Raw genomic sequence first — 27,284 nt, forward strand, 5'->3', positions numbered from 1 at the left:
CTGCCCTGCTAGAGCTGCCCAGGTCAACTGTAAGTGCTGTTATTGTGAAGTGGACARGTCTAGGAGCAACAACGGCTCAGCTGCGAAGTGGAAGGCCACACAAGTTCACAGAACGGGACAGCCGCGTGCTGAAGCGCGTAACAATTGTCTGTCCTCAGTTGCAATACTCACTACAGAATTCCAAACTGCCTCTGGAAGAAACATCAGCACAATAACTGTTCGTCGGAAGCTTCATGAAATGGATTTCCATGGCCGTGCAGCCGCACACAAGCCTAAGATCACCATGCGCAATGTCAAGCGTCGGCTGGAGGAGTGTAAAGCTCGCCGCCATTGGACTCTGGAACAATGGAAATGCGTTCTCTGGAGTGATGAATCACACTTCACGATCTGGCAGTCCAATGGACAAATCTGGGTTTGACAGATGCCAGGGAAACGCTACCTGCTCCAATGCATAGTGCCAACTGTATAGTTTGGTGGAGGAGGAATAATGGTCTGGGGCTGTTTTTCATGGTTCGGGCTAGGCCCCTTAGTTCCCGTGACGGGAAATCTTAACGCTACAGCATACAATGACATAGTACACGATTCTGTGTTTCCAACTTTGTGGCAACAGTTTTGGGAAGTCCTTTCCTGTTTCAGCATAACAATGCCCCCGTGCACAAAGTGAGTTCCATACAGAAATGGTTTGTCGAGATCGGTGTGGAAGAACTTGACTGGCATACACAGAGCCCTGACCTCAAATTCATTGAGATGAATTGGAACGCCGACTGTCCGCCAGGCCTAATCGCACAACATCAGTGCCCGYCCTCAGTAATGCTCTTGTGGCTGAATGGAAGCAAGTCCCCGACGCAATGTTCCAACATCTCGTGGCAAGCCTTCCCAGAAGAGCAGAGGCTGTTATAGCAACAAAGAGGGGACCAACTCCATATTAATGCCCATGATTTTGGAATGAGATGTTCGACAAGCAGGTGTCCACTAGAGGTCGACCGAATATGATTTTTCAACGTCTATGCCGATTATTGGAGGACCAAAAAAAGCCGATTAATCGGCCGTTAAAAAAAATAAAAAAATTATTTTAATTAAAAAATGTATTTATTATCTTTTGGTTCTGCCCCGCAATCGAAACTTATTGGGGAGAAATAAGATCTAACATTGGAAAAATAATGGGATTTGACATAGAACAAACATTCATTTCTTTGTACTTGGGTGAAATACCTGATAGCTTACACAATAGACAAAAGTACCTCTTGAAGGTCCTACTGGCAGCCAGTAAAAAGGCTGTCTCTAGGAAATGGCTACAAAAAGACCCTCCCACAGTGACACAATGGATAGACATTGTAGAAGAAATACACCACATGGAGCGTATGACCTTTGCTTTAAGAACTCAACAGGAGAGAGGTCAGGAATACTGGGAAAAATGGGTTTTGTACTTGGAAAAGGTCTAATTCAAAGATGCCAATGTAACTAATATGATGATATGATGATGAAGGTATGAAGTGCACTGTAACTGCCAGATCTTTTTTGTTGTTCTTTTATTTTACTTTATTTGTACTTTCTTTGTGTTCCTACAATAAAAACAAAGTATAAAAAATTTATTTATTTGTAATAATGACAATTACAACAATACTGAATGAATGAACACTTATTTTAACTTAATATAATACATCAATAAAATCTATTTAGCCTCAAATAAATAATGAAACATGTTCAATTTGGTTTAATGCAAAAACAAAGTGTTGGAGAAGAAAGTAAAAGTGCAATATGTGCCATGTAAAAAAGCTAACGTTTAAGTTCCTTGCTCAGAACATGAGAACATATGAAAGCTGGTGGTTTCTTTTAACATGAGTCTTCAATATTCCTAGGTAAGAAGTTTTAGGTTGTAGTTATTATAGGACTATTTCTCTCTATACCATTTGTATTTCATATACCTTTGACTATTGGATGTTCTTATAGGCCAGTGTAACAGTATAGCTTCCGTCCCTCTCCTCGCCCCTACCTGGACTCGAACCAGGAACACATCGACAACAGCCACCCTTGAAGCATCGTTACCCATCGCTCCACAAAAGCTGCGGCCCTCGCAGAGCAAGGGGAACAACTACTTCAAGGTCTCAGAGCGAGTAACGTCACCGATTGAAACGCTATTAGTGTGCACCCCGCTAACTAGCTAGCCATTTCACATCGGTTACATCAGCCTAATCTCGGGAGTTGATAGGCTTGAAGTCATAAACAGCTCAATGCTTGGAAGCACAGGGAAGAGCTGCTGGCAAARGCACAAAAGTGCTGTTTGAATGAATGCTTACGAGCCTGCTGCTGCCTACCACCGCTCGGTCAGACTGCTCTATCATATCAAATCATAGACTTAATTATAACATAATAACACAGAAATACAAGCCTTACATCATTAATATGGTCAAATCTGGAAACTATCATTTCAAAAACAAAACGTTTATTCTTTCAGTGAAATACAGAACCGTTACGTATTTTATCTAACGGGTGGCATCCATAAGTCTAAATATTCCTGTTACATTGAAGGTTGTGCAATGTTATGTCATAATTARGTAAAATTCTGGCAAATTAGTTCGCAACGAGCCAGGCGGCCCAAACCGATGCATATAGCCTGACTCTGTTGCACAGAATGCAAGAGAAGTGAAACAATTTCCCTAGAAATTCATGTTAGCAGGCAATATTAACTAAATATGCAGGTTTAAAAAWATATATACTTGTGTATTGATTTTAAGAAAGGCGTATAATATCAACCATTTGTAGTTAACTAGTGATTATGTTAAGATTGATTGTTTTTTATAAGTTAAGTTTAATGCTAGCTAGCACCTTACCWTGGCTCCTTGCTGCACTCGCATAACAGGTAATCAGTCTGCCACGCAGTCTCCTCGTGGAGTGCAATGTAATCGGCCATGATCGGTGTCCAGAAATGKCGATTACCGATTGTTATGAAAACTTGAAATCGGCCATAATTATTCGGCCATTCAGATTAATCGGTCGACCTCTAGTGTCCACATACTTTTGGTCATGTAGTGTATGTACAATTAATATGTGAATTAACAGTCTTAAAGGACAAGGTGTCACGACTTCCGCCGAAGTCGGCTCCTCTCCTTGATCGGGCGGTGGTCGACGTCACCGGCTTTCTAGCCATCGCCGCTCCATTTTTCATGTATCCATTTGTTTTGTCTTGTTCCCTGCACACCTGGTTTTCATTCCCCAATCAATCCATATGTATTTATTCCTCTGTTCCCCATGTCTTTGTGTAAGATTGTTTGTGTTACGTGTATTTTGGTATTGTGGTTATTGTTACGCGCATTACTTTTTGTCTATGTTCGGGCACATTTTATGTTACTTTGTGCTGTCATTTTGGACCGGAATAAAAAGTGCGCCTGTTCACTACATTCTGCTCTCCTGCACCTGACTTCGCCTCCAATACACACTCCTAACACAAGGTAAAATCTCTGCCCTGGAATTTGTGTAGTATTTACACCACACAATAAGTGGATCTGCTCAGTGCTCACACATCCCTTCTAACATTATCCATAATATCATTCCAAGTATATCTACGAAGACGACAAATCGGGTTTTTAAAATAGTGACTCCTGGTCAGGTATTACCGATGGGGTCAATCCAGATGCCCAGGTCAGAGGGGCTGAGGGGTATGTGGAGGTCGTCTGTGCCTGTGAGTGTGAGCGTAGCGTCCTGGTGGATGGCACACGCCAGGAGAGTCGCCGCCATCTGGTCCCCGTCCAGCACCGTGGCCAGCAACGCGGCCGTCTCCTTCTCTGTCCCACACACTGTGACTATCACACTCTCACCTGGGATGCACGCATGAGCACAGAGCCAACAGGTAGTCGACAAGTCCAGTGTTATTAAAAAATTAGATGGTATAGTGGAATTGCTGCTCTTACCTATCTGTGTAGTAAGTAACACTGTTATTACCCAAGTAGCTGTATATGTTTCATAGTAATAATAGTAATTGTGGATGCTGTTTCTACTAACCTAGTCCATTTTCAAACTTGTTAGACTCCTCTCCTTGTATATGATCAATAATTTCGGGAAACTAAGGTAAAACATAATAAAAACCAGTGGAGGGGTTAGGGTTGCCAAAAACATTTGATCATACTAGAGAGGGATATGCCACAAATCCTTCAGAGGGTTGCCTGGATTTCAGACATGAAACAATCCTCATCATGATAACATGAGAAGTGTTTTGGTTCCTGTACCTGAGCTCCAACATCATGGCGGATCATCTCTTGGATTACCACATCGGCCAGCGTCTTGAAGTCCTGGACAAACTTCTTGTTCTTGTCCACCCCAGTCTTCTCCTGGACCAGCAGCTGGAAGAGAGGGGCTTCCTGCCTGCACACACGGGCCACGTTGGCCGCCTTCTCTGCCACACGCAGTAGCAGCTTCAGCAGATCAGCCATACCTAACTGACACCTGACCTGAGTGAGAGGGTTAACACATTAAATACCTACGTGTAGGCTAGAGGGTCCATAGATAGTACCTTAGATATGGGATCAGAATTTCTGGAAGAAGGTGTTTTCCAAAAAACATGTTGTGCCACGGCGTGGCTGAACTGAGGGGTTACAATTTTATAATTATAGCCTCTCAAATGATGAAACCAGGACATCTCTACGTGACTGCAAAGGAAAAGAATGACCCCATTTAATAAGAAATAACCTAACCTGTTTAATGAAGCCACGCACTCTATCCACATGCAAACTGTATCCACATACAAAACCTTCAAAGAAGTCCAGTCGCCTAAAACGTATCTTTCTGGTTCCTCCTCGCTGCTGTAAGTCAAAACAATCTATGGCATTTGGGCAAGTTGATGCAGCTGTGTGGTTGCCCCATTGGGTATTTTTGTACAGCCAGTGTTTCTCTGGTTATGGCCCTGCTAACAAGTTGTTTGGAGACAAACAATTCAAGAGTTACTCTGATTACAATCTTCAAATATGACTAGAGTGCACGGTCAAGAATAGGCTACTAACACAGAGAACACCAGTTTACTAACACAGAAAACTGCAAAAGTTTCCAGTTTGTATCAAGAATGGTCCACCACCCAAAGGACATCCAGCCAACTTGACACAACTGCAGGAAGCATTGGAGTCAACATGGGCCAGCATCCCTGTGGAATGCTTTCGACACCTTGTAGTCCATGCCCTGACGAATTGAGGCTATTCTGGGGTTCTTAATGTTTAATACACTCACTGTAAATGCTAAATAATTTCAATTGTAATTGCGTCGCCAGTCACTCAGTAATGTCTTACCTCATCCACAGTGCATTCGGAAAGTATTCAGACCCCTTGACTTTTTTCACATTTAGTTACATTACGGCCTTTATTCTAAAATGGGCTAAATAGTTTCCCCCCCTCATCAATCTACACACAATACCCCATAATGACAAAGCAAAAACTTTTTTWTWWATTAAAAATAAGAAACTGAAATAACACATTTACATAAATATTCAGACCCTTTACTCAGTACTTTCTTGAAGCACCTTTGGCAGCGATTACAGCCTTGAGTCCTCTTTGGTATGATGCTACAAGCTTGGCACACCTYTATTTGGGGAGTTTCTCCCATTCTTCTCTGCATATCCTCTCAAGCTCTGTCAGGCCGGATGTGGGAGCATCGCTGCACAGCTATTTTCAGMTCTCCCCAGAGATGTTAGATCGGGTTCAAGTCTGGGCTCTGGCTGGGCCACTCAAGGACATTCAGAGACTTGTCCCAAAGCCACTCCTGCATTGTCTTGGCTGTGTACTAGGGTCATTGTCCTGTTGGAAGGTATACGTTTGCCTCAGTCTAAGGTCCCGAGCAAGTTTTCATCAAGGATCTCTGTACTTTGCCTCCGTTCACCTTCCCTCGATCCTGACTAGTCTCCTAGTCTCTGCCGCTGAAAAACATCCCCACAGCATGATGCTGCCACCTCCATGCTTCACCGTAGGGATGGTGCCAGGTTTCCTCCAGATGTGACGCTTGGAGTTCAATCTTGGTTTCATCAGACCAGAGAACCTTGTTTCTCACGGTCTGAGTCTTTAGGTGCCTTTTGGCAAACTCCATGCAGGCTGTCATGTGCCTCTTACCGAGGAGGGGCTTCTGTCTGGTCACTCTACCATAAAGGCCTGATTGGTGGAGTGCTGCAGAGATTGTTGTACTTCTGGAAGGTTCTCCCATCTCCCAACTCTGGAGCTCTGTCAGAGTGACCATTGGATTCTTGGTCACCTCCCTGACCAAGGCCCTTCTCCCCCGATTGCTCAGTTTGGCCAGGCAGCCAGCCAGCTCTAGGAAGTGTCTTGGTGGTTCCAATCTTCTTCCATTTAAGAATAACAAATGCCACTGTGTTCTTGGGGACCTTCAATGATGCATAAATGTTTTTATACTCTTCCCCAGATCTGTGCCTCGACACAATCTTGTCTTGGAGCTCTATGGCCAATTCCTTCAACCTCATGGCTTGTTTTTTTGCTCTGACATGCACTTTCAACTGTGTGACCTTATATAGACAGGTGTGTGCCTTTCCAAATCATGTCCAATCAATTGATTTTACCACAGGTAGACTCCAATCAAGTTGTAGAAATCTCAAGGATGATCAATGGAAACAGGATGCACCTGGCTCAATTTCGAGTCTCATGCAAAAGCTCWGAATAATTATGTAAATAAGATATGTTTTTTATTTTTAATACATTTGCAAAAATATCTAAAAACCTGTTTTCGTTTAGTCATTATATGGTATTGTGTTTAMATCATGGGGAAAACATGTAATGTAATCAATTTGAGTATAAGCCTGTAACAAAATGTGGAAAAGGTCAAGGGGTCTGAATAGTTTCCGAATATACTGTTGGCTACTGTACGTGCGCATATTTCACGCAGCTGTAGTTCTTTACCGTAATAGAAGACAAAAACGATCAACCCAGCCACTCCGCACTTGAGTAGATTATCTGATCTATTAATTATTATAAAAATACTATCAACAGTGGATGCTACCTTAAGTAAAATATAAAAGCATTATAGCTTATTCTACTCTTACCGGGAAAGGTTCCGGCTGATTCGTACTTTGTTCTTTTCTCGTCTATCGCCCTTCGAAGCTGGCCTGTCACGATCACGGCAAATGTTTCCTGTGTCTATGCACACAGGGTGGGGATTTCCAGAATGGGAGTCAAGCCGTGTAGGCTAGTCTACAATCGGCTACAAAAACAAATGCACTATGGGCAAAACTCCAATGTAGGGGATCTCAATTCCTTACTTCAGGGAAGGGGTTGCCTATTGTTTGATTACGTCGGTGCAGATGTTGCGTATGGGAAGTGGCGGATTTTCCACTGAGCTCGCGAAGGCTTTTCCTGCGCAGACAACGAGGGCGGAGTTTAGAATGTAATGCTTACTGTAGCCTACCATTGTAGAGTTGTATGCTGCTACAATGTAACCTAATTTAGCATGAGAAAAAGTAAGCACTGCTACACTACAATGTAACAATTTGAACTTCAACACTTCTGGACCCGCCTACGGCGTAGTAGCGCTGTTTATTTCCTACAACATATACTTATTCTACATCCCCAATACATTTCTCTCTACATAGAAAGGTAAAAGGACAAAAGCTATGCAACACAACATTTAGAAGTCTGGGAGAAGAATAATCATTGCATCAATTCTAAATGCTCAAACCTAGGTTAATGCTTAATCCAAGGTAAAGGTGACCTATGCAGCAACATTCATGMAAACTCGCGGGATCAGGCGGCTTTGCGAGGCTGAAGGTGACCAAAACAAATGTTATCATACAGTTGAAGTCGGAAGTTTACATACACCTTAGCCAAATACATTTAAACTCAGTTTTCACAATTCCTGACATTTAATCATAGTAAAAATTCCTTGTTTTAGGTCAGTTAGGATCACCACTTTATTTTAAGAATGTGAAATGTCAGAATAATAGTAGAGAGAATCATTTATTTCAGCTTTTATTTCTTTCATCACATTCCCAGTGTGTCAGAAGTTTACATACACTCAATTAGTAGTTGGTAGCATTGCCTTTAAATTGTTTAACTTGGGTCAGACGGTTCGGGTAGCCTTCGACAAGCTTCCCACAATAAGTTGGGTGAATTTTGGCCCATTCCTCCTGACAGAGCAGGTGTAATGGAGTCAGGTTTGTAGGCCTCCTTGCTCACACATGCTTTTTCAGTTCTGCCCACAAATTTTCTATAGGATTGAGGTCAGGGCTTTGTGATGGCCACTCCAATACCTTGACTTTGTTGTCCTTAAGCCATTTTGTCACAACTTTGGATGTATGCTTCAGGTCATTGTCCATTTGGAAGACCCATTTGCGACCAAGCTTTAACTTCCTGACTAATGTCTTGAGATGTTGCGTCAATATATCCACATAATTTTCCTCCCTCATGATGCCATCTATTTTGTGAAGTGCACCAGTCCCTCCTGCAGCAAAGCACCCCCACAACACGATGCTGCCACCCCTGTMCTTCACGGTTGGGATGGTGTTCTTCGGCTTGCAAGCATCCCCCTTTTTCCTCCAAACATAACGATGGTCATTATGGTCAAAGTTCTCTATTTTTGTTTCATCAGACCAGAGGACATTTCTCCAAAGAGTACAATCTCTGTCCCCATGTGCAGTTGCAAACCGTAGTCTGTCTTTTTTATGGCGGTTTTGGAGCAGTGGCTTCTTCCTTGCTGAGCGGCCTTTCAAGTTATGTCTATATAGGACGTTTTACTGTGGATATAGATACTTTTGTACCTGTTTACTCCAGCATCTTCACAAGGTCCTTTGCTGTTGTTCTGGGATTGATTTGCATTTTTCGCACCAAAGTATGTTCATCTCTATGAGACAGAACGCGTCTCCTTCCTGAGCGGTATGACGGCTGTGTGGTCCCATGGTGTTTATACTTGTGTACTATTGTTTGTACAGATGAACGTGGTACCTTCAGGCGTTTGGAAATTGCCCCCAAGGATGAACCAGACTTGAGGTCAACAATTTTTTTCTCCTGAGGTCTTGGCTGATTTCTTTTGATTTTCCCATGATGTCAAGCAGAGGCACTGAGTTTGAAGGTAGGCCTTGAAATATATCCACAGGTACACCTCCAATTGACTCAAATMATGTCAATTAGCCTATTGGAAGCTTCTAAAGCCATGGCATAATTTTATGGTATTTTCCATGCTGTTTAAAGGCATAGTCAGCTTAGTGTATGTAAACTTCTGACCCACTGGAATTGTGATACAGTGAATTATAAGTGAAATAATCTGTCTGTAAACAATTGTTGGAAAAATTACTTGTGTCATGCACAAAGTAGATGTTCTAACCGACTTGCCAAAACTAAAGTTTGTTAACAAGACATTTGTGGAGTGGTTGAAAAACTAGTTTTAATGACTCTAACCTAAGTGTATGTATACTTCCGACTTCAACTGTATATGCATTGTCATTTGATATGAACACAACAGTAAAATAATCCTAATAAAGGGTATAGGGTGACTTTTGGGACACTGACAAGGAGTGTGTCAGTCTTAGAGCATCAGTTTGCCAAGTCTCACAATACAGCGAAAGAAGGGTGGGTTTRTGTCTTCAAATGCAGGTAATATAATAAAGCAAATAATTGAGCAGTAATGATTGCATTTGCATGGAATGTTTGTTTAGATAATTGAGGAAAATCATTTTGGTGTATTGTCCCACGCCTAGTGTCATTCTATAGTTGTCCATGTCATTTTGGTGTTGCATTGTCCCACGCCTTGTGTCATTCTGTAGTCATCCATGTCCTTTCGTATTTCACTCTATGGTCAGATGATCTGAATGAGCTTTCATTTGTATGCATTTATAAGACGATAAGGTGAACACAATGTACATTTATTTGAACATTGAGTTTAGCTAAGGAGCAATATGAGACCAACATACAATGAAATCATAGGCAAATGTTTTTATTTAACCAGGTAAGATGCTATACAATTCTAAATATGCCTTATAAAACCGGCTATATTCCTAATCTTATGAGTCTCTATGAAACAAGTTAAAAACAGTGGTCATTCAAATACTTTTGTATTTAATGACAATTTACTTGAATAATATTGAAATATAGTTTTGATAGGTGATGTGTGCTTGCTGTATCTGGGTTTTGTGCATAGAGTGTGTTCTATATGTAATTATATGGTACTGTGTTCCTGAAAGAGAACTGAGCAGAGCATGTCAGAACTAGAGTTCCATGATCGCCATCATCGATGTGTTCCATAAATACTCTGGCCACAAGTGCAAGCTGAAGAAGGCAGAGCTCAAAGATCTTATCAATAATGAGATGAGTCACTTCATCATCGTGAGTCACTCTCCACTGTATCCCAAATGGCACCCTATTCCCTATATAGTGCACTACTTTTGACCAGAGCCCTACGGGCTCATCCAATTCGAAATAGAAGAATCGTTTTTTAGCCTTCTGTATGAATAAAAAAATTATACAATAAAGAATTACATTGAACAGCTGTAATGATTTAGATGACTATTAGATTATTGCACTTTACTTAAAGCCTGCAGGTCTATGTGTTATTACTTGTTATAAACTTGTACGGGCCTATACAGAACATTTTTAACTAAAATAACCTGACACAAATTATAATCTGACAGATTCATTTTTACTGTTGACTCTTCTTGTCTCATTTAAGAAAATACAAGAGAATCAGACTCTGAATGAGATGTTTGCAGACCTGGACCAAAACAGAGACCTSGAGATTGACTTCCAAAAGATCATCGTGTTGATCGCCATGGTGACATCAGCATGCCACGACCTCTTCAGCCCAGATCACAACCATTAGTGGCACAATGTAAAGGCGTGACTGTTTCAGTCAACACACATGCAGTGTAACCCTCTCACAAAGATGAAATGATGATGAAGCTACTTTGTTTACCTGCCATTGAATTTATTATGGTATAATAGTTGTATACATAAACATTTTACAAATCAATGACAATACATAGATGCCTACATAACAATATGTGTTGTGAAATTACAGTACATTCACGAGAACACAGTCCACCTGATTTTGGACAGTTGATTTTGAGTTTTGGGTCTTGCATTGTGGAGACATGAAATGTACCATTCTATCACAAAGTGGTCACTACTCCTCTCCCTTCACCCTCTTAGATGGCGTTCCATAAATTCCAGGGTCCTCTTCCAGGCATCTTCTTGGGCGGCAGCATGGGGTGCCAGGTGCCCTCCCCAGAGAGTGATCACTATAGGAGAAAAAAATACATAACAGGACAGCATGGGAAATAACCTGGAAAAATGAATCACATTGTCGTCCTCTCAATGATATATGTTAATTAAAATGTCTATTACCCTTTTTTGGAAACCCTTTACAATCTAACTGGAGATAGAGATCAAGAATAAAGGACTGAGAAATTTACTTCAAGACAAATTCAAATTATGATTATCATTTAGGATACAATCAAGAATATTTACAAAAAGTACCACTGAAAACAAGGTCATAACAGCATGACAAACTAAATATGACAGAGATGAAGGTGTGTATGGGAGGAAAGGAGGACCCACGTTTCTTTGGTCGGGTGGTCCACATGGAGGCTCGGGCGTTGGGGGTGTAGGGCGGCTCAATCAGGTGGCCAGCACCCAGGTATGACAGGCGGGTGAACAGGTGGGATCTACCAGCATCTTTAAGCTTCTTCTCAATCTGAAAACCAAGGAGATATACAGTATGTTCATTCAAATGTTCATGACATTTGACTCGTCAGGATATTGGAAAAGTTATTACTATCAGCAACTATAACTAGGACACTAGCTATATACTACCATAGTATGTCATATGGTAGGTTTAATGGTAAGGACATACCTTGAAGTAGGCTTACCTCATCTGCGTTCTCAATAGCTGCACAGCTCAAGTCATCTTCACCCACAATGTACAGTAGGGGGCAACACAGGTTTTCAACCTGCACGAACAGAGGATATCATTGTTGATGTAACCCTAGGAAACAAATTCTACATTCATTTCCACCAATACCACACTAGCTGCACAGGTATTACTATACTAGAAATAAAATAATAGGATATGATAAGAGTATTATAACGTTTTCTGTGCAGCTGGCTGGAGGGGGTTCTTGACCCCATCAACACTTGAGGGTCGTACCTTTGCTTTGTTCTCAGGTGGAATGTTGTTGGGTGTGGACACTTCTCTGAAGCTGACGTAGCCCTGTTCATCGTAACTCCAGTGCTTCTGATCCCTATAACATAACAATGGGTGGGATAAGAAAAGAGTTGCATCCCTCTTGACAATAACACAATATAATGAGAATGATCTAATTTAGACCCTGTAAAGTCATCTTTCAGGCATACCATCATTTTTAAAACATCACAATACTTAAATAGGTTAACTATATTTCAAAATTGCTATAATGTTAAGAACAGTTCTTCAAAAGCTTATTTCTGTGTTTCCATGGTAACTAACCCTTCAAAGCTTTCGGTCTTGCCGTCGCTGTCTGATAGTTTGTTGATACTTCCTATTGGACCATTGACTCCGATCACACACCTGGGCTGAGAGAAAGAAACTGAGTGAATGGGAATCCCAGGAATTTCTATTCAGATGCAGTTCCACATGCAGATACAGTGAGCTCTAAAAGTATTGGGACAGTGACACATTTTTTGTTGTTTTGGCTCAGTATGCCAACACTTTGAATTTAGTCATTTAGCAGACCCTCTTATCCAGAGCAATTTACAGGAGCAATTAGGGTAAAGTGCCTTGCTCAAGGGCACAGACAGATTTTTCACTTAGTCGGCTTGGGGATTCGAAACAGCCACCTTTCGCTTACTGGCCCAACGCTCTTAACAATTATTTACATTAAAAGTGACACCAAAATGACACAATACAACATTTACTATTAATTTCTATTGGGCACAAAATAATCTCAAACACAACCAAAACAAACAGCAAATGCATCCAACAAGTTTGTAAAGTCACAAGCTTGATGTAATCATTGCGTGCTAGGAATATGGGACCAAGTACTAAACTTTTGATACACAAGTGAATTTGTCCCAATATTTTTGGTCCCCTAAATGGAGGGACTATGTACAAAATGTGCTAGAATTTCTAAAAGGTTTACCCAATATGGATGAAAATACCCTCAAATTAAAGCTGACAGTCTGTACTCTAACTTCAGTCATTGTATCTGTTTAAATCCAAAGTACTGGAATACAGAGCCAAAACAAACAAAAAAACTTGTCACTGTCCCAATACTTTTGGAGCTCACTGTAACGCATCATACTCATGACATATGCCTTTCGTATTTGTATATAGCCTTAATTCTCAACTTTCTCTTTTACCCAAATTCTGGTCATTCCACCTTAGACTACATCGGACATACCAACTCCCGAACACATCACAAGAGGTATAAACATGATTTCATATTTGGAAAGCTAATAGTTGTTTGATGACTGGTAAGGAATAGTCCAGATGACCGCTTCAGGGGGTTGTATGGCCAGACTTACATTGACACCAATCTGAGTGGCGATTCGCAGAGCCAGGTAGGCTCCGAACGAGAGGCCAATGACCCCCAGCCTGTCCCCACACACCTGGGGGTGGTCCTGGAGAAACTGGAATGCAGTCTTTCAACGCCCATTGAGAAAACAAGGAGGAAAGAGAGTTTTGCAGAGGTGCCAGAATGTTTCGTCATACAGGGGAGCATCACCTAGCTACTTTGAAACCTAGCACTACCTAGGGCTGTTACGGTGACCATATTACCGCCACACCGGTAGTCACGAGTCCTGACCGCAGTCAAATTCCATGTCACCATTGAGTCACGGTAACTAGGCTTCTCCAACACTACACTGCCACTGATGGTCATTAGTAGCCCAACAAACTTACTAACTGACAGTCGCTAATCGCCGGCACTCAGGTCTCTATTGTTCCATCTAATCACACTAACATCAATGCAAATCCAATCAAAAATCAAATCAAACTCTTCATGAGAGCCCTGGCATTCAGAGTTTGAGAGTAATAGGATCACCTGTTGCACAGCGAGAGCCATCTCTTCATAGCTGGTTGATGCATGGAATGAAATGTGTTCCTATAAGCCCATGTTGTCCTACATTTCTTTTGGCTATGCACTACCACCTTATTACTACCGCCTACCTGAAAGTAGGCATCTCCCACATTGATAGTGTTGAGTGGACCAGGGATGTCTTTGTGGCCAATGTAGGCCAGGGAGAGACTGGCAAATCCCCGGGAAGCAAACAAGGCTGAGCGATACTCTATCAGCCCCCCGCCCATACCCCACAGGTCCACCATGGCTGGGAAAGGACCTGGACCTATGGTGGCAACAAAAGAGGACACCACAACACCCTCAGTATTGGAGTAAAGCCTCAGTCATAATAGTTTTTGTAAAGATACTCTAATCTTGTGTTACAAATAAAAGATTTGAAATGTGATTTGATATGTACAATTTAACAAAGCAATCACCTTTTTCCCTCAGACCTAGTTCTTACCTGGGGGTAAGAACAAGGTCCCCACTACTCCGTTCTGCCTAATCTCTATTCTCCGGACACCTGGTGCCATGTACCAGCGTTCAACAGTCACTGCAGCCAGCTCCTGTTCCCCTCTCTGCTGCTGCTCCTTGTTGGAACCCTCACTGGGTAGAACCGGAATGTGACACTCTAATAAGGACAACTGTACTGAGTACGGAGTCTCAACGTTTCTCTTCTGCAGCCTGTGGGAAAATACAAGGATGAAATTGTCACCATCATGGGCTATGTATGCAAACCCCAAGATTGTATCGCAATAACTCCTGGCCCATAGAGTACTTTCAAAATAAGGAAATGGAATATTCCTCACAAAACAAGACCAAGGGTCCTTTGGAGGAAAGATTGTTGACATATATTTGACATTTGTTTCTTAATGCGGAAAACAGTAACAAAGCGGCCTCTCCGCCGCTGTTTTGGTAAGAGAAATGTAACCACCATCCATGATATCAGAATTATAGCTTTAAACATGTTGAGGCTATATAGTGTTTGTTTACATTTATTTAGTTTACACACATTGGAGTAAAACATGCTTATATTTTTGGTTCTGATGGGGTACGACAGCTGATCTAAGCTCATGCGGCATTTACAAGGTATATTCTTCAAGAATCAATGGGTTCATATCATTAATTTAAGTTTTAAAAAAGTATATAGCAACTGCAGATTGCCTCTTTAATGAAGCATAATTGAGAAAGAATTAATTGAAATTGGAATATTTGTGACATTTTGGCCTAATCTGTAGGTGCTACAAAGCAAAAGTTGGTGTCATATGAAGCTTTAACACTTGCTCTGTAATGAGTAGTATTTTTATATCAATAACAAATGTCTTTAATACATTTATGAATATCGAGAAATATACACATTAATATAGAAATATATATATATTTGTTGGCAAATTGTTCTATATTGTTGAACATAATATACTCTACGGGCATATCAAAGTTCCAGAGTGGGATCTCTGCTACTATTAGAGTTACTGTATGATCCAATTTGTAAACATTACCAACAGAGTGAAAGTGAAAATGGGCCATAACTTTAAAACTACCAGAGATCCCAGTCTGGAACCCATAAAGTAAATTATGTTCAACAATATAGAACAATTTGCCAAATCTAAAATTTATATTTTCAATATTCATGTTTATCTTTTTCTATATTCATAAATGTCTTATTGATATCAAAATACTACTCATATTACAGAGCATGCGGTAAAACTTCATGTGAAACCAACTTTTGCTTTGTAGCACCTACAGAAAGGCCCCCCAAAAAATCAAATATTCCAACTTCAACTAATTATTTCTCAATTATGCTTTAAGATACAAATGTTAATTACAGTTGAAGTCAGAAGTTTACATACACCTTACATTTACATTTAAACACAGTTTTCCCAATTCCTGACATTTAATCCTAGTAAAAATTCCCTGTTTTAGGTCAGTTAGGATCACCACTTTATTTTAAGAATGTGAAATGTCAGAATAATAGGAGAGAGAATGAATTTTTTCAGCTTTACTTTCTTTCATCACATTACCAGTGGGTCAGAAGTTTACATACACTCAATTAGTAGTTGGTAGCATTGCCTTTAAATTGTTTAACTTGGGTCAAATGTTTTGGGTAGCCTTCCAGATGCTTCCCACAATAAAGTTGGGTAAATTTTGGCCCATTCCTCCTGACAGAGCAGGAGTCAGGTTTGTCAGGTTTGTAGCACTCCTTGCTCGCACACGCTTTTTCAGTTCTGCCCACAAATTGTCTTTCTTTTTTTAGGATTGAGGTCAGGGCTTTGTGATGGCCAATCCAATTCCTTGACTTTGTTGTCCTTAAGCCATTTTGACACAATTTTGGAAGTATGCTTGGGGTCATTGTCCATTTGGAAGACCCATTTTATTTTATCTTTATTTAACTAGGCAAGTCAGTTAAGAACAAATTCTTATTTTCAATGACAGCCTAGGAACAGTGGGTTAACTGCCTTGTTCAGGGGCAGAACGACAGATTTGTACCTTGTCAGCTCGGGGATTTGATCTTGCAACCTTTTGTTTACTAGTCCAACGCTCTAACCACTAGGCTACGCTGCCGCCCCATTTGCGACCAAGCTTTAACTTCCTGACTGTCTTGAGATGTTGCGTCAATATATCCACATAATTTCCCTTCCTCATGATGCAATCTATTTTGTGAAGTGAACCAGTCCCTCCTGCAGCAAAACACCCCCACAACATGATGCTGCCACCCCCGTGCTTCACGGTTGGGATGGTGTTCTTCGGCTTGCAAGCATCAACCTTTTTCCTCCAAACATAACGATGGTCATTATGGCCAAACACTTCTATTCTGTTCTACGGCTAAATAGTTCAATATTTTTGTTTCATTAGACCAAAGGCCATTTCTCCAAAAAGTACCATCTTTGTCCCCATGTGCAGTAGCAAACCGTAGTCTGGCTTTTCAGATGGCGGTTTTGGAGCAGTGGCTTCTTCCTTGCTGAGCGGCCTTTCAGGTTATGTCTATATAGGACGTTTTACTGTGGATATAGATACTTTTGTACCTGTTTACTCCAGCATCTTCACAAGGTCCTTTGCTGTTGTTCTGGGATTGAGTTGCACTTTTCGCACCAAAGTACGTTCATCTCTATGAGACAGAACGCGTCTCCTTCCTGAGCAGTATGACAGCTTCTTGGTCCCATGGTGTTTATACTTGCGTACTATTGTTTGTACACATGAACGTGGTACATTCAGGCGTTTGTAAATTCCTCCCAAGGATGAACCAGACTTGTGGAGGTCTACAATTTTTTTTCCTGAGGTCTTGGCTGATTTCTTTTGATTTTCCCATGATGTCAAGCAAAGAGGCACTGGGTTTGAAGGTAGGCCTTGAAATACATCCACAGGTACACCTCCAATTGACTCAAAAGATGTCAATTAGCCTATCAGAAGTTTCTAAAGCCATGACATAATTTTCGGGAATTTTCCAAGCTGTTTAAAGGCACAGTCAAATTAGTGTATGTAAACTTCTGACCCACTGGAATTGTGATACAGTGAATTATAAGTGAAATAATATGTCTGTAAACAATTGTTGGAAAAATTACTTGTGTCATGCACAAAGTAGATGCCCTAACCGACTTTGCAAAACTATAGTTTGTTAACAAGAAATTTGTGGAGTGGTTGAAAAACTAGTTTTAATGACTCCAACCTAAGTGTATGTAAACTTCCGACTTCAACTGTGTATGTCAACATTCCATCTTCCAAATTACCATTCTATGGATTACATTTCAATGAAATCCCCAAAATCATGGTCTTTTTTTGTTCTAGCTTTGTGAGGAATCACCCAATATATACGTACTTTTATCATTTTGATGAACTATCCCTTTTAAAAATCTTTATATTGACTTCGTTGAACAATAGCATTTGTCTCTGAATCATTTTCAATGTGACCATAGCTTCGCATTCTTTGTTAGTTTTATTCCCTGTTCCAACCTCAGACCCTCTCTCTCTCCAGGTGCAGGCTGCAGGGCCCAAAACAATCCCATGGGCTCACAGCCCACATAGGAACCCCCTACAGACACATCTGTGGTCACTGTGAGAAGAAGAGGGTTAGGGGAGTGAGAGAGAGAGTAAATAGAGAGATGGAGAGAGTGAGATAGTCTAAGATTAAATAATAATAGCTGTTCAGACAAAACTATCTGCCATCCGAGATTCCTAGCTCCTGCATACTGTAGCCAGTGATCATAGAAATATTGTTGCTAATAATTCTACTACTAATATAAACTAGTAATTATATTTCTTTGTCAGTGATGTGACTAACTGTTGACGACACCCCTCCAGTCTGTGTTGTAGTGAGAGAGCGCCTCCCATAGGTCACCGTCCTCGTTATGCATATAGGCGCGCACCGTGATAGGTGAGTGAGGGGGAAGGTGATGCCCCTCTAGGGTAATTGGCTCATCTATGAGAGCACGGGTAGGCATGGCTGTCAAAAAGGGTGCTGGGCTGCAGGACGTCTTCCATCTCACTGGCCCTGAGAAGCACACCAAAACAACATGGGATCAGACGGGATTTTGCACTTTGTGCATTTTAGTTACAATGTAAAAGGACAAGATATAAAGATGTAGACTGTGACTGCTTCATAGCCCTGGTGTGACATAGGCGCTTCAATAAATGGAAAATGTGGGAAAGTCCAGGTAAAAGAAAGATTGGATAGTCACATAGAACAAAATCTTCTGTATTGACAAGGACAAAAGTTTGGTCAATGTAATGTGCTTCCAGAGGGATATGACYTATTTTAATCAATCCATTCCTTACCCACTGCACTTTGCAAACATGCTATCTTCTTGCGGATGTTGACCCATCGAAGCACAAACGTCTCTGAGAGATGACATAGCGCCGACACACACGTGTGCTCTTAGCATACTGGTCTTTCAGTACTCCCTGTGTAGAGAATAACATTGTGCAACGGTCAAACATATATATGAGAAAATGTAATATTGTTAAGTGTTTTTGTTGTCTAATGCTGTGTTCATAACCAGTTAGGAAGCTGGTAGATACCACATACGATGGGAATAAATCCACTTGAACGCCCCTCCAACTGGTAATTACAAGTGTGAAACTTGTCTATCATCCCTGAGCTCTGAATTTTCCCACATGCTGACCTTTGATATCACCTACTAAAAAATGACCTCGATAACAGGATTTTAGGCAGTTAAATGCAACAAAACATTATTTATAAAAAGCTATCTATTTATATGATTTTTGAACACTATAATTCGTTTACAAGCATGATAGTTGTACTTTTAGTTTATGGTTGAAACAGCTTGTTTTCCATTAGCCAATCTGCAGTCCAAAGCAGGTGAATGCATCCAACTATTATTTAGGACTTCACAACTGGTAAGTACCACCTTCCCATTTGGTTATGAACACAGCATTACCCCTAGTATAGGGTGACCAGACGTCCCCAGGGACATTCCCTGATTTTGGTGGCCTGTCCTCGGCTGGAGCTGTCGCTGGAAATGTCTCCGATTAGCCCTCAAACAGAAAAACGCAACTGTAAAGTTAAATTGAGGTTGAAATGTCAATAATCAAACGCTGTATGTAATCATATTAGCATGTAAAAATTATGTACATTCCTGTACCAAACTCGTTTGCTCCCGCAGACCTATGAGAACGTTGGATCAGTTATACATTGGGACCACCACATGAACAAGCATGCGCGGCCATTAGAGCATCTAACAACATACCAAACTTGTGTCATTCTAAAATTACTAAAATCACTCTGAAAAATAAACCCCCTATTTTCATTTCCAAAATCGATCTGGTCACCTTACCGTAGTAGCCTATTATTGAAGTAATGTGAGGTCAGTCTATTCGTGACAAGATTTCTCTAGTTCGAGATAGTTTCCCCCCTCTGCCAGACACTGACCTTCAATCTCTATTTTGTGTAACGTGCCAACTTCCTATACCAGGAGTTCACTTTCTACTACAGTACCCAGCTAGCACAGTGGATCTGGGCCGATTCAGTCTGAGAGTCTGGGCCGCCTTCGGCAGTATTACTTATGGCCATGATGCGAGGTTTGAGTTCGGGACGATTCCGGTGTGAGTTTTCTGGCCCAAATGTATTACTTGGTGCTCGGGCCGAACCCTGTGAGAGTTATCTGGCCCAAATGTATTACTTGTGGCTCGGGCCGATTGGGGTTACTCTCCGGCAGATGATTGCACGGGCTGCTTTATATAATTAACATTTGTGATCAAAAAAAAAATATTCTTTAAGAGTCCTGTTTAAGTAGTATTTTGATACTTTGTGCAAGGGAATTGATAAGCATTAAAAACTTTGTGGATGGAGCCTCCCMAATGACACTGCATCTCAGTGCAAACTGCGTTGCTACAGATGCTGGTTCGAGACACGTGCRGGCCGCGACCGGGAGACCCATGAGGCGACCCACAACTGGCCCACCCTTGTCAGATTTAGGGGAGTGTTTGGCCGGCCGGAATGTCCTTGCTCCATCGCGCTGTGGCGGGCCAGGCGCATGCACGCTGACACCGTCATCATGCGACGCACAATTGGCCCAGCGTCGTCCGATTTAGGAGACACAAAAAACATTGTTGATGGGTATAATGTGTATGTATAAAATGTATAATAGTAATATTTAAAATGACTAAATCGGGTAATTTTGTATTAATTAATTTAATTGTGCATCGGGACGCTTCTGTAGGGGATTCTGGTAAGATGCCAGCAGAGTCGGCTAAAATCCGGTAGACGGAAACGGCCCGATGTGCTTGGGCAGATTCTGGGCAGTCATTCATTTTGATTCCGGGCCGAGTCCGACACCCGATTCAATCAGTTCCGGAGGGCCGCTTCTGGACCGATTCCTCATTGCTAGTGTTAGGATTTATGTTTAAGCATAATAGCCTGTTAGCATATTGGTTGAAGAGGAATATTGTTTTGTTACACACATACACAAACTATACAGAGGGGTGTGGGTGTGTAGGTGTAAGGACTGACCAACACAGGCCATAAAAGTTGTGGACAGTCTGGAGAGGGGGGGGGTGCATCTCTCTAGACCAACGAGGAGGTTACAATACTGGACAATACCATATTAGGAACTGTTTTAGTGTAGAATCGACAGACCCAAGACGGAGCTAATCTACCCAGCAACCAGATGTGAACAAAGGAACGCGCCAAGGGGCTTGGACAAAGGGCCAGCAAAGGGGGGCAAAGTCTAAACCAAGCCCAGCCTCTACTGTGATAGGCTAACAGACGCGTTGAAACTACGTCATCACGGTATAAGAACAGCTGTTTACGTACTTCTTGCCAGTTCTCTGTTCATCCTGCGCGGTGAAACAGCGAACCCGTATATACGAAAATTGCATTTGCCATTCATTGTTTGCGGTAATTAAACATAATTAAAGAAAGTTAGCAGACCTTGCATTTTATTTATCCTGACACCGGATGTGTTACACGCAGCGTTCACACTAGCTGGGTACAGTTCTTTGCCTTATGAGAGGTTCAAACTGTCTGCAACTGTCTACCAATTCATTTCCAACAATATTGACCCTGTCTGTGTGGTGCGCCAGTTTGTCTATCACTCCCTGTGTAGCCAGTTGACGTGATAACTGTCTTGTGGGTTGACAGACATTTCCCCCCCAAAACTTTCTCAATTAAAATGTTAACTGCAAAGTAGGCTTACCAAGCAGAAGTATATATTGAGTAAGTATATCATGTGTATCTATTATTTGTTTATTTGCTAACTTTGCCATGAAATGAGCAGCAGCAGCAGTACAGAGACCGGCACATTAAAGGGGAATTACACTAACAAATCCAAATGTGTTCGTTTTCTTCCAGACCTAAAAAATAGTCTCCTGATGTGATTTAAGCATTGACAAGGACCCAGAACATCCAATTTCGTTGTTTATCTATGAACAAATGTAATATTGACAGTGAAAAACAAACTAAATCTAAAACCAGGATTTTTTTTTACTGATAAAACATAGTTTGGGATAATATCAAACTGAAGAATTTGGGAGAAAAAAAATACATTTTATAGGCCCCTCTTTAGAGTTTATTAACCATTATTTTACCTGGTATATTGACAGAAAACATAGTGCTCTAGTTTATCTTGTACACTAAGGACCCAGAGAAGGGTTGCAGGGGAGAGAAGAGAAGAATGTGCCTATTTGAAAGGTAGAAAAAAATGAGTAGCTCGCTCGCTACGTACATAAAAAWATAAAATAAAGTAGCTCTCGTGCTAGAAAAGGTTGTAGACCCCTGGAATAGCCTATAATGCATATGTGCAGTGATGAATAGGATTAGTAACAGCTGTCATTCTTACCACCTAATTTTGTAATGGGATTATTCTGAGACTCTGATTTGTCACTTTAAAATGTATGCCAAACAAAAAACATTGATTTCAAAGTTTAACAAACCATACAACTCTATGCACAGTGACTACTTTGAACAATTTACACAGTAAATAAACAAAAACATTTACTGGAAAAACTGCAGATGCAAAGTTTGATAAACATTTTATCTGCACAGTTCTTCCTGGAAATGGGTTTTTGTACAATTTTCTGTTAAAAGTGGTCCTTATGCACAGAGTTGTATGGTTTGTTAAACTTTGACATCAATGGTTTTTGTATGGTATACATTTTAAAATGAAACATCTGAGTCTCAGCGTAAATTATTTACCACTGCCTGAGAGAGAAGTGAGCAAAGCATTTTGGGACTGGTAATTGTTTAAGAACGTTTATATGGCATTGTATTTGATACCTATCGCCTATTTTTCATATGCACGGCTGTTGGCAAAGTGTTGACTGCTTGCAGCTTTTTCTTGGGCGTCCACCTGGCCAGGCAAACTTGCAGGGCCCATTCAGTGAAGAAGTGGGCGAAAATTAGGAAAGAAACGTGAGCTCTAGGAATTTCTGTCAAAATAAAAGTATCAGAAGAATGAAATAAAATACTGCAACTTGTAAAGGCCTTAAAACAAAATCGTATCACCAGACGTATTAATTTCGGCACCCAAAATCAGTGAAATAACATTTTTATTAAAGATGTTCATTTATTTTAAAAAAAGCCGGATATCCCTTCTCATTCCAGATTCAACATACTTTTATTTTGAAATGAATGTAATAGAGGTTAATCACTTCCGGGTCAAAATTTGGTGGCGTTGTTGTTTTCACGTTTCTGTTATTCGTCATCAGCTCCACGTTATCTGGTAGATTTATCGTGGCATTTCATGTGTTGTACTTTTGGATATCTCACTACCAAACACCCCGACTCGATATTGATTATCAGCAAAAGTAGGCTACAGTTTGTAAACTCAATAACAATCACTGCTGCTAACAAGTTAATAGCTTGCTAACGTTACCAGCTAGGTAGCTATGTCACCAAGCAGTTGTTGACATAGTTCGCTAGCTACCAAGCTAATCCAATTAGCCAATCAGCTAATGTCGGCCAGCTATCAAATATTTCAGGTAGCTAGATTTTTTCAAAAGAGGACAATGTAAACACGAGTTTGGTTGTAACGTTAGCTAATTTGCTCAATTAAATTAGCTAAATGAACTATGTCACATAGCTAGATAACTACTGTAACAAGTAGGCCTAGCAACGTTGTTAGATATCTAGCCAGCTAACTATCTTGAATAATGCTTGTAACAGAACAGCTTATAGCTAACGTTAGGTTATCGTGTACTAACTCAACTATAATGGACCTTTGAAATGTCTACAATTTAATTTCAGGTTTTGATTCACTGACACTCCCTACTTTTCAGCTGTTCGGTGGTCCCTGTGTTCCCTCCTAAAGCTTTGGAATGGGCAGTCATTTCCGCAGCTACATCTGGGACCCGGTCCTCATTTTGTCTCAGATTGTGTTGATGCAATGCATCTACTACAGCTTCCTGGGTCTGTGGCTGGCTGTTGTGGACAGTCTTGTACAAACCAACAGATCACTGGACCAGATCTTCAGTTATGAGGTGAGTCTTTGTGAAATGTTTCCTACATTTTCCTAATTTTTGTCTGTTGAGTTGACAGTGGACTGATTCACAACATGGCTCTATGCTTGCAGGTTCTTGGATTTGCAACAATGCAGGGCAGACTCTCAATGATGGCGTTCATCTTGAACTCACTTACCTGGTAAGTTAATGGGCTGACTTCGAGTGCTGCATGTTCCCTCAACACTTTGGTATGAAGAAGTCTAGTCATATACCATTGATGAAAGGCTGGTTTGTTATGAGGTCAATCATCCATGATGCTTTATAGTAGATGACAATCTTAACGTTTGGTAAACTTAGCCTAACTACGAGCTATGAATCAAAAACTATCATAACATTTACACACACACTTCAGTTGAATGACCAACCTGTTTTGTGGCATGTTGTCCTTCATCGTGCATCTGTCTCGCTGTTTCGTCAGTGCCCTGGGCTTGTTGTTCTTTATCCGCCGAGGGAAGCAGTGTCTGGACTTCACTATCACCGTGCACTTCTTCCACATGATAGGCTGTTGGATCTACAATGCCCACCTCCCGGCGGCCCTGTCCTGGTGGCTGGTCAACGTGGCCTGCATGGCTCTGATGGCCGTGATTGGAGAGTACCTATGCATGCGGACTGAGCTCAGGGCCATCCCAGTCAACAGTGGACCTAAGTCTAACCTTTGACTGCTGACCACCTGACCTGACCCCACTCTGTGACTCTGGCTCACTCCCTGTGAACTGTTCACTGACAGTATTCTGCCCAGTATGATGTAGGCTATGACATTTGTGCCCAAAGACTTGGTGGGACTGGGATGTGAGCTGCAATAACGCAGTAGTTGGATCTAGAGACAGAGATGCTTCAAGTTGGAACATTGCACACCTCTCAATAGATTCAAGGACTTGGAAATTAACTGAAATGGGGCTGGTTGCTGTATTTATTTGTAAACACGTACTACCTGTCTAACAGTGAATGCCAACTTTTTCCTCGACCCACTAAGATATCACTTGCTTTGAGACAGTTCAAAGCAGAGTTTAGTTTGTCTTACAAAGATCTTAATGGTTTCATGATTTGATTAAATAATGATGATATCACATGATTGTGGCAAAATGATTGTCATGCACATGCTTTCGGTTATGTCCTTTCCAGTTGAGAAAAATAAAAACGATAACAAACTAGTCATACATGTAAACAACAGATCACCACATATGGAATTCTATTTTATTCCTCATTATAGTTTGTGAGCTTGAGGGGTGAAAGGAATCAGCAATGCTCATCCATACGTCAACATTATGAAGTTTACATGACAACGCTATAAGAGCAGCAAGTATCTGATAATCATCGCTTAGCATGATCATAGTGTTGTGTGTGTACAAGATGTGATGCTGTGGAGAGCAGATGGCTCCTCTGGGGATGGTCTGTCAGCCACCAGCTGTGTTCTGACAAGATGCTGTCACTGTGTGTGTGCCTGACTGTGTGCTCAATGGTGCAGTGACTGCCATCTATGGTCAAATTATACATAAACCTATTTTAGTAAGCATGCTTAGTGCTCCTGGTTCTCTGCTGATTTTCAATGCACTTTCTCTTTCCTTCTCATATCCTATTATTTGTAAAAATGATTTTCAGCCTGTCTGGACCTTACACATTTTTATATCATTTTGAACTTTGTGTGAGATCACAGAGGTTTTACTTGAATTGCGGTGAAAATCTGGAGTATGCAGTGAGAGCTTTCTACACCTCACCTGTTAAATTTTTTCCTCTGGCATTGCTGCCGTGGTTTTATATAACCAAGGTATTGAACTCTTGATAATAAGTGGGACCATTTGGTGTCTTAAGACCAAATCTTTTTTTTTTGGTTTATAGTCACCACAAAGAGTGCTTCTCTTCACATCACATATTTGACTCATATGTGATCTTAACATATACTCTGAGATTATCTGGGATGGTTATTCTCAGATTTTAAACCACAAGTCCTGTTTTTTCAGGACTTGCGGTTTAATGAAATCATAATTGCCTGCAGTATTGTAGATGCATTTGTTGAAAATTAGCTCTTGGTGTGGGAATAATCTATTCGACTAGACTAGATGATAAGCACTCAGGAAAGTCATGGTTCAGCAAATTTTCTTGGACTTTGTAAGGTTTCTCTGTAAGGAAGTGCAATGCTGTAGTTTCCACTTATTGCATCACTGGATCCACGTTAAGATTATTTGTCTTAGATCTGAATAGATAGATCTGAATATTCAGTCATTCATTACTTGTCAGATTTCTATCCACCAGAGCATTACTAGACAGTGCAGGAAGAAGTTACTTACTGCAACATGCAATACAGACCTACTTTCTTATTAAGTGCATTATCATTGGCACAGACAAAGGGATCGTGTGCATTGTAATGTGGGATATTGTGGGTGATACACTGGACTGTAGAAATGTCAACGACCGGGGAGGCAACATAATGAGAGGCTTACACCACCACCACACATGGATGTTAGCCTCCCATGGGGGAGTCCTGGGGGCCCTGAGCCCTGCTGCACCCTCTGCCTCTCCCCCACTCCCTCTGCATTCTCTGTGGCCAGGTTGGGGAGAACAGATGGTAGCCCACTAACAAGCGGCTGACTGCCAGCTGGGCTGTTCCATACTGGATCCAGTCCTGATTATTAGCACCTTGCCACGAGGACGACTAAAACAGAAACCATGGTGCAGGGGAGGGACATCATATCAACAATAAGTGTCTCGTGGCTAAAATCTATCCTCTATAACTGTGATAAAGCATATACTGAGTAGGAGCAAGTATGATCTTGATCTAGCAGATCCCTCTGTGGTCATGCAGGTATAAACAGAATAATATGTCATATTTCCAAACTTGATACTTTATTTCAAACACATTACTTTGCAATACAATACTTAATGTACTCTGTAGTTTGTATCGCTGAAAAACCACATACATTTTGAATTATTACTGTTTCCTGATGTAGGCCTATTTTTCTATGCAGTAATCATTTCAATAATCAGTGATACATAATGATATGCTTAGTGTTTATGATATCTCCCTTTAATAATGTGATATTTTTCATGCTTTCGTTAGCTGCCGATCTCACAGAAAAGGAAAGTAGTTGGTCCCTCAAGTGTTTCCCATACATATTGCTCATGCTTTGTGAATAGCACAACTCTGTTTAAAAAACAAACAAATGTGGACTCTTGCCACCAGGCACACAGATTGGGTGACAGAATGCTACCACAATCAGGAGCACAGACTAGGTGTGGAGGACAACCAGTACAAACATGCTGATAGAGGATAGGATGTCTCTTGGGAATGTATTTTCAACTGAATATCTAACCTAATATCTAGACACAACCA

At 41.0% G+C, this 27,284-nt stretch overlaps 4 protein-coding genes across 9 annotated transcripts in view; 2 read left to right on the forward strand and 2 right to left on the reverse strand.

Annotated features, from left to right (window-relative positions):
• The window catches only part of LOC111970240 (inositol polyphosphate 1-phosphatase-like), an 18,759-nt gene extending 11,311 nt beyond the window's left edge, over window positions 1–7,448 (reverse strand). The window contains exons 1-4 of the mRNA XM_023996869.2: window positions 7,028–7,448; window positions 4,224–4,445; window positions 4,000–4,060; window positions 3,615–3,815 (exon numbers count right to left, since the gene is read on the reverse strand). Of these exons, the coding sequence (XP_023852637.1) occupies window positions 3,615–3,815; window positions 4,000–4,060; window positions 4,224–4,427 (466 nt within the window). The 5' untranslated portion in view covers window positions 4,428–4,445; window positions 7,028–7,448. The remainder of the gene's footprint in view (window positions 1–3,614; window positions 3,816–3,999; window positions 4,061–4,223; window positions 4,446–7,027) is intronic.
• A 2,289-nt stretch (window positions 7,449–9,737) lies between these two features.
• LOC111970243 (protein S100-B) lies at window positions 9,738–11,208 on the forward strand. Its single transcript, XM_023996872.2, has 3 exons — window positions 9,738–10,298; window positions 10,642–10,800; window positions 11,121–11,208. Exons 1-2 carry the CDS (start codon window positions 10,191–10,193, stop codon window positions 10,789–10,791), a joined length of 258 nt encoding a protein of 85 aa, XP_023852640.1. The 5' UTR covers window positions 9,738–10,190; the 3' UTR covers window positions 10,792–10,800; window positions 11,121–11,208.
• On the reverse strand, window positions 10,898–20,140 carry LOC111970239 (bile acid-CoA:amino acid N-acyltransferase). 6 transcript variants are annotated; one of them, XM_023996865.2, is made up of 13 exons: window positions 19,795–20,129; window positions 19,399–19,495; window positions 18,776–18,901; window positions 18,282–18,491; window positions 17,954–18,053; window positions 14,469–14,689; window positions 14,116–14,291; window positions 13,473–13,589; window positions 12,436–12,521; window positions 12,118–12,211; window positions 11,840–11,920; window positions 11,529–11,664; window positions 10,899–11,209 (listed from the first exon to the last, which is right to left on the reverse strand). In XM_023996865.2, exons 4-13 carry the CDS (start codon window positions 18,439–18,441, stop codon window positions 11,109–11,111), a joined length of 1,272 nt encoding a protein of 423 aa, XP_023852633.1. In that variant the 5' UTR covers window positions 18,442–18,491; window positions 18,776–18,901; window positions 19,399–19,495; window positions 19,795–20,129; the 3' UTR covers window positions 10,899–11,108. The 6 variants fall into 6 exon arrangements, with proteins under 6 accessions (XP_023852634.1, XP_023852633.1, XP_023852632.1 ...); XM_023996864.2 differs by having other exon boundaries at window positions 19,399–19,514; XM_023996867.2 differs by lacking the exon at window positions 19,399–19,495.
• Window positions 20,141–23,126: 2,986 nt separating this feature from the next.
• On the forward strand, window positions 23,127–25,126 carry LOC111970241 (protein SYS1 homolog). The gene is made up of 4 exons (XM_023996870.2): window positions 23,127–23,263; window positions 23,735–23,935; window positions 24,028–24,095; window positions 24,375–25,126. The coding sequence occupies exons 2-4, from the start codon at window positions 23,774–23,776 to the stop codon at window positions 24,613–24,615; spliced, it is 471 nt and encodes a 156-aa protein (XP_023852638.1). The 5' UTR covers window positions 23,127–23,263; window positions 23,735–23,773; the 3' UTR covers window positions 24,616–25,126.
• The last annotated feature ends 2,158 nt before the right edge of the window (window positions 25,127–27,284 follow it).

Source organism: Salvelinus sp. IW2-2015, linkage group LG11, assembly GCF_002910315.2.
Source record: "Salvelinus sp. IW2-2015 linkage group LG11, ASM291031v2, whole genome shotgun sequence".
Classification (NCBI taxonomy): domain Eukaryota; kingdom Metazoa; phylum Chordata; class Actinopteri; order Salmoniformes; family Salmonidae; genus Salvelinus; species Salvelinus sp. IW2-2015.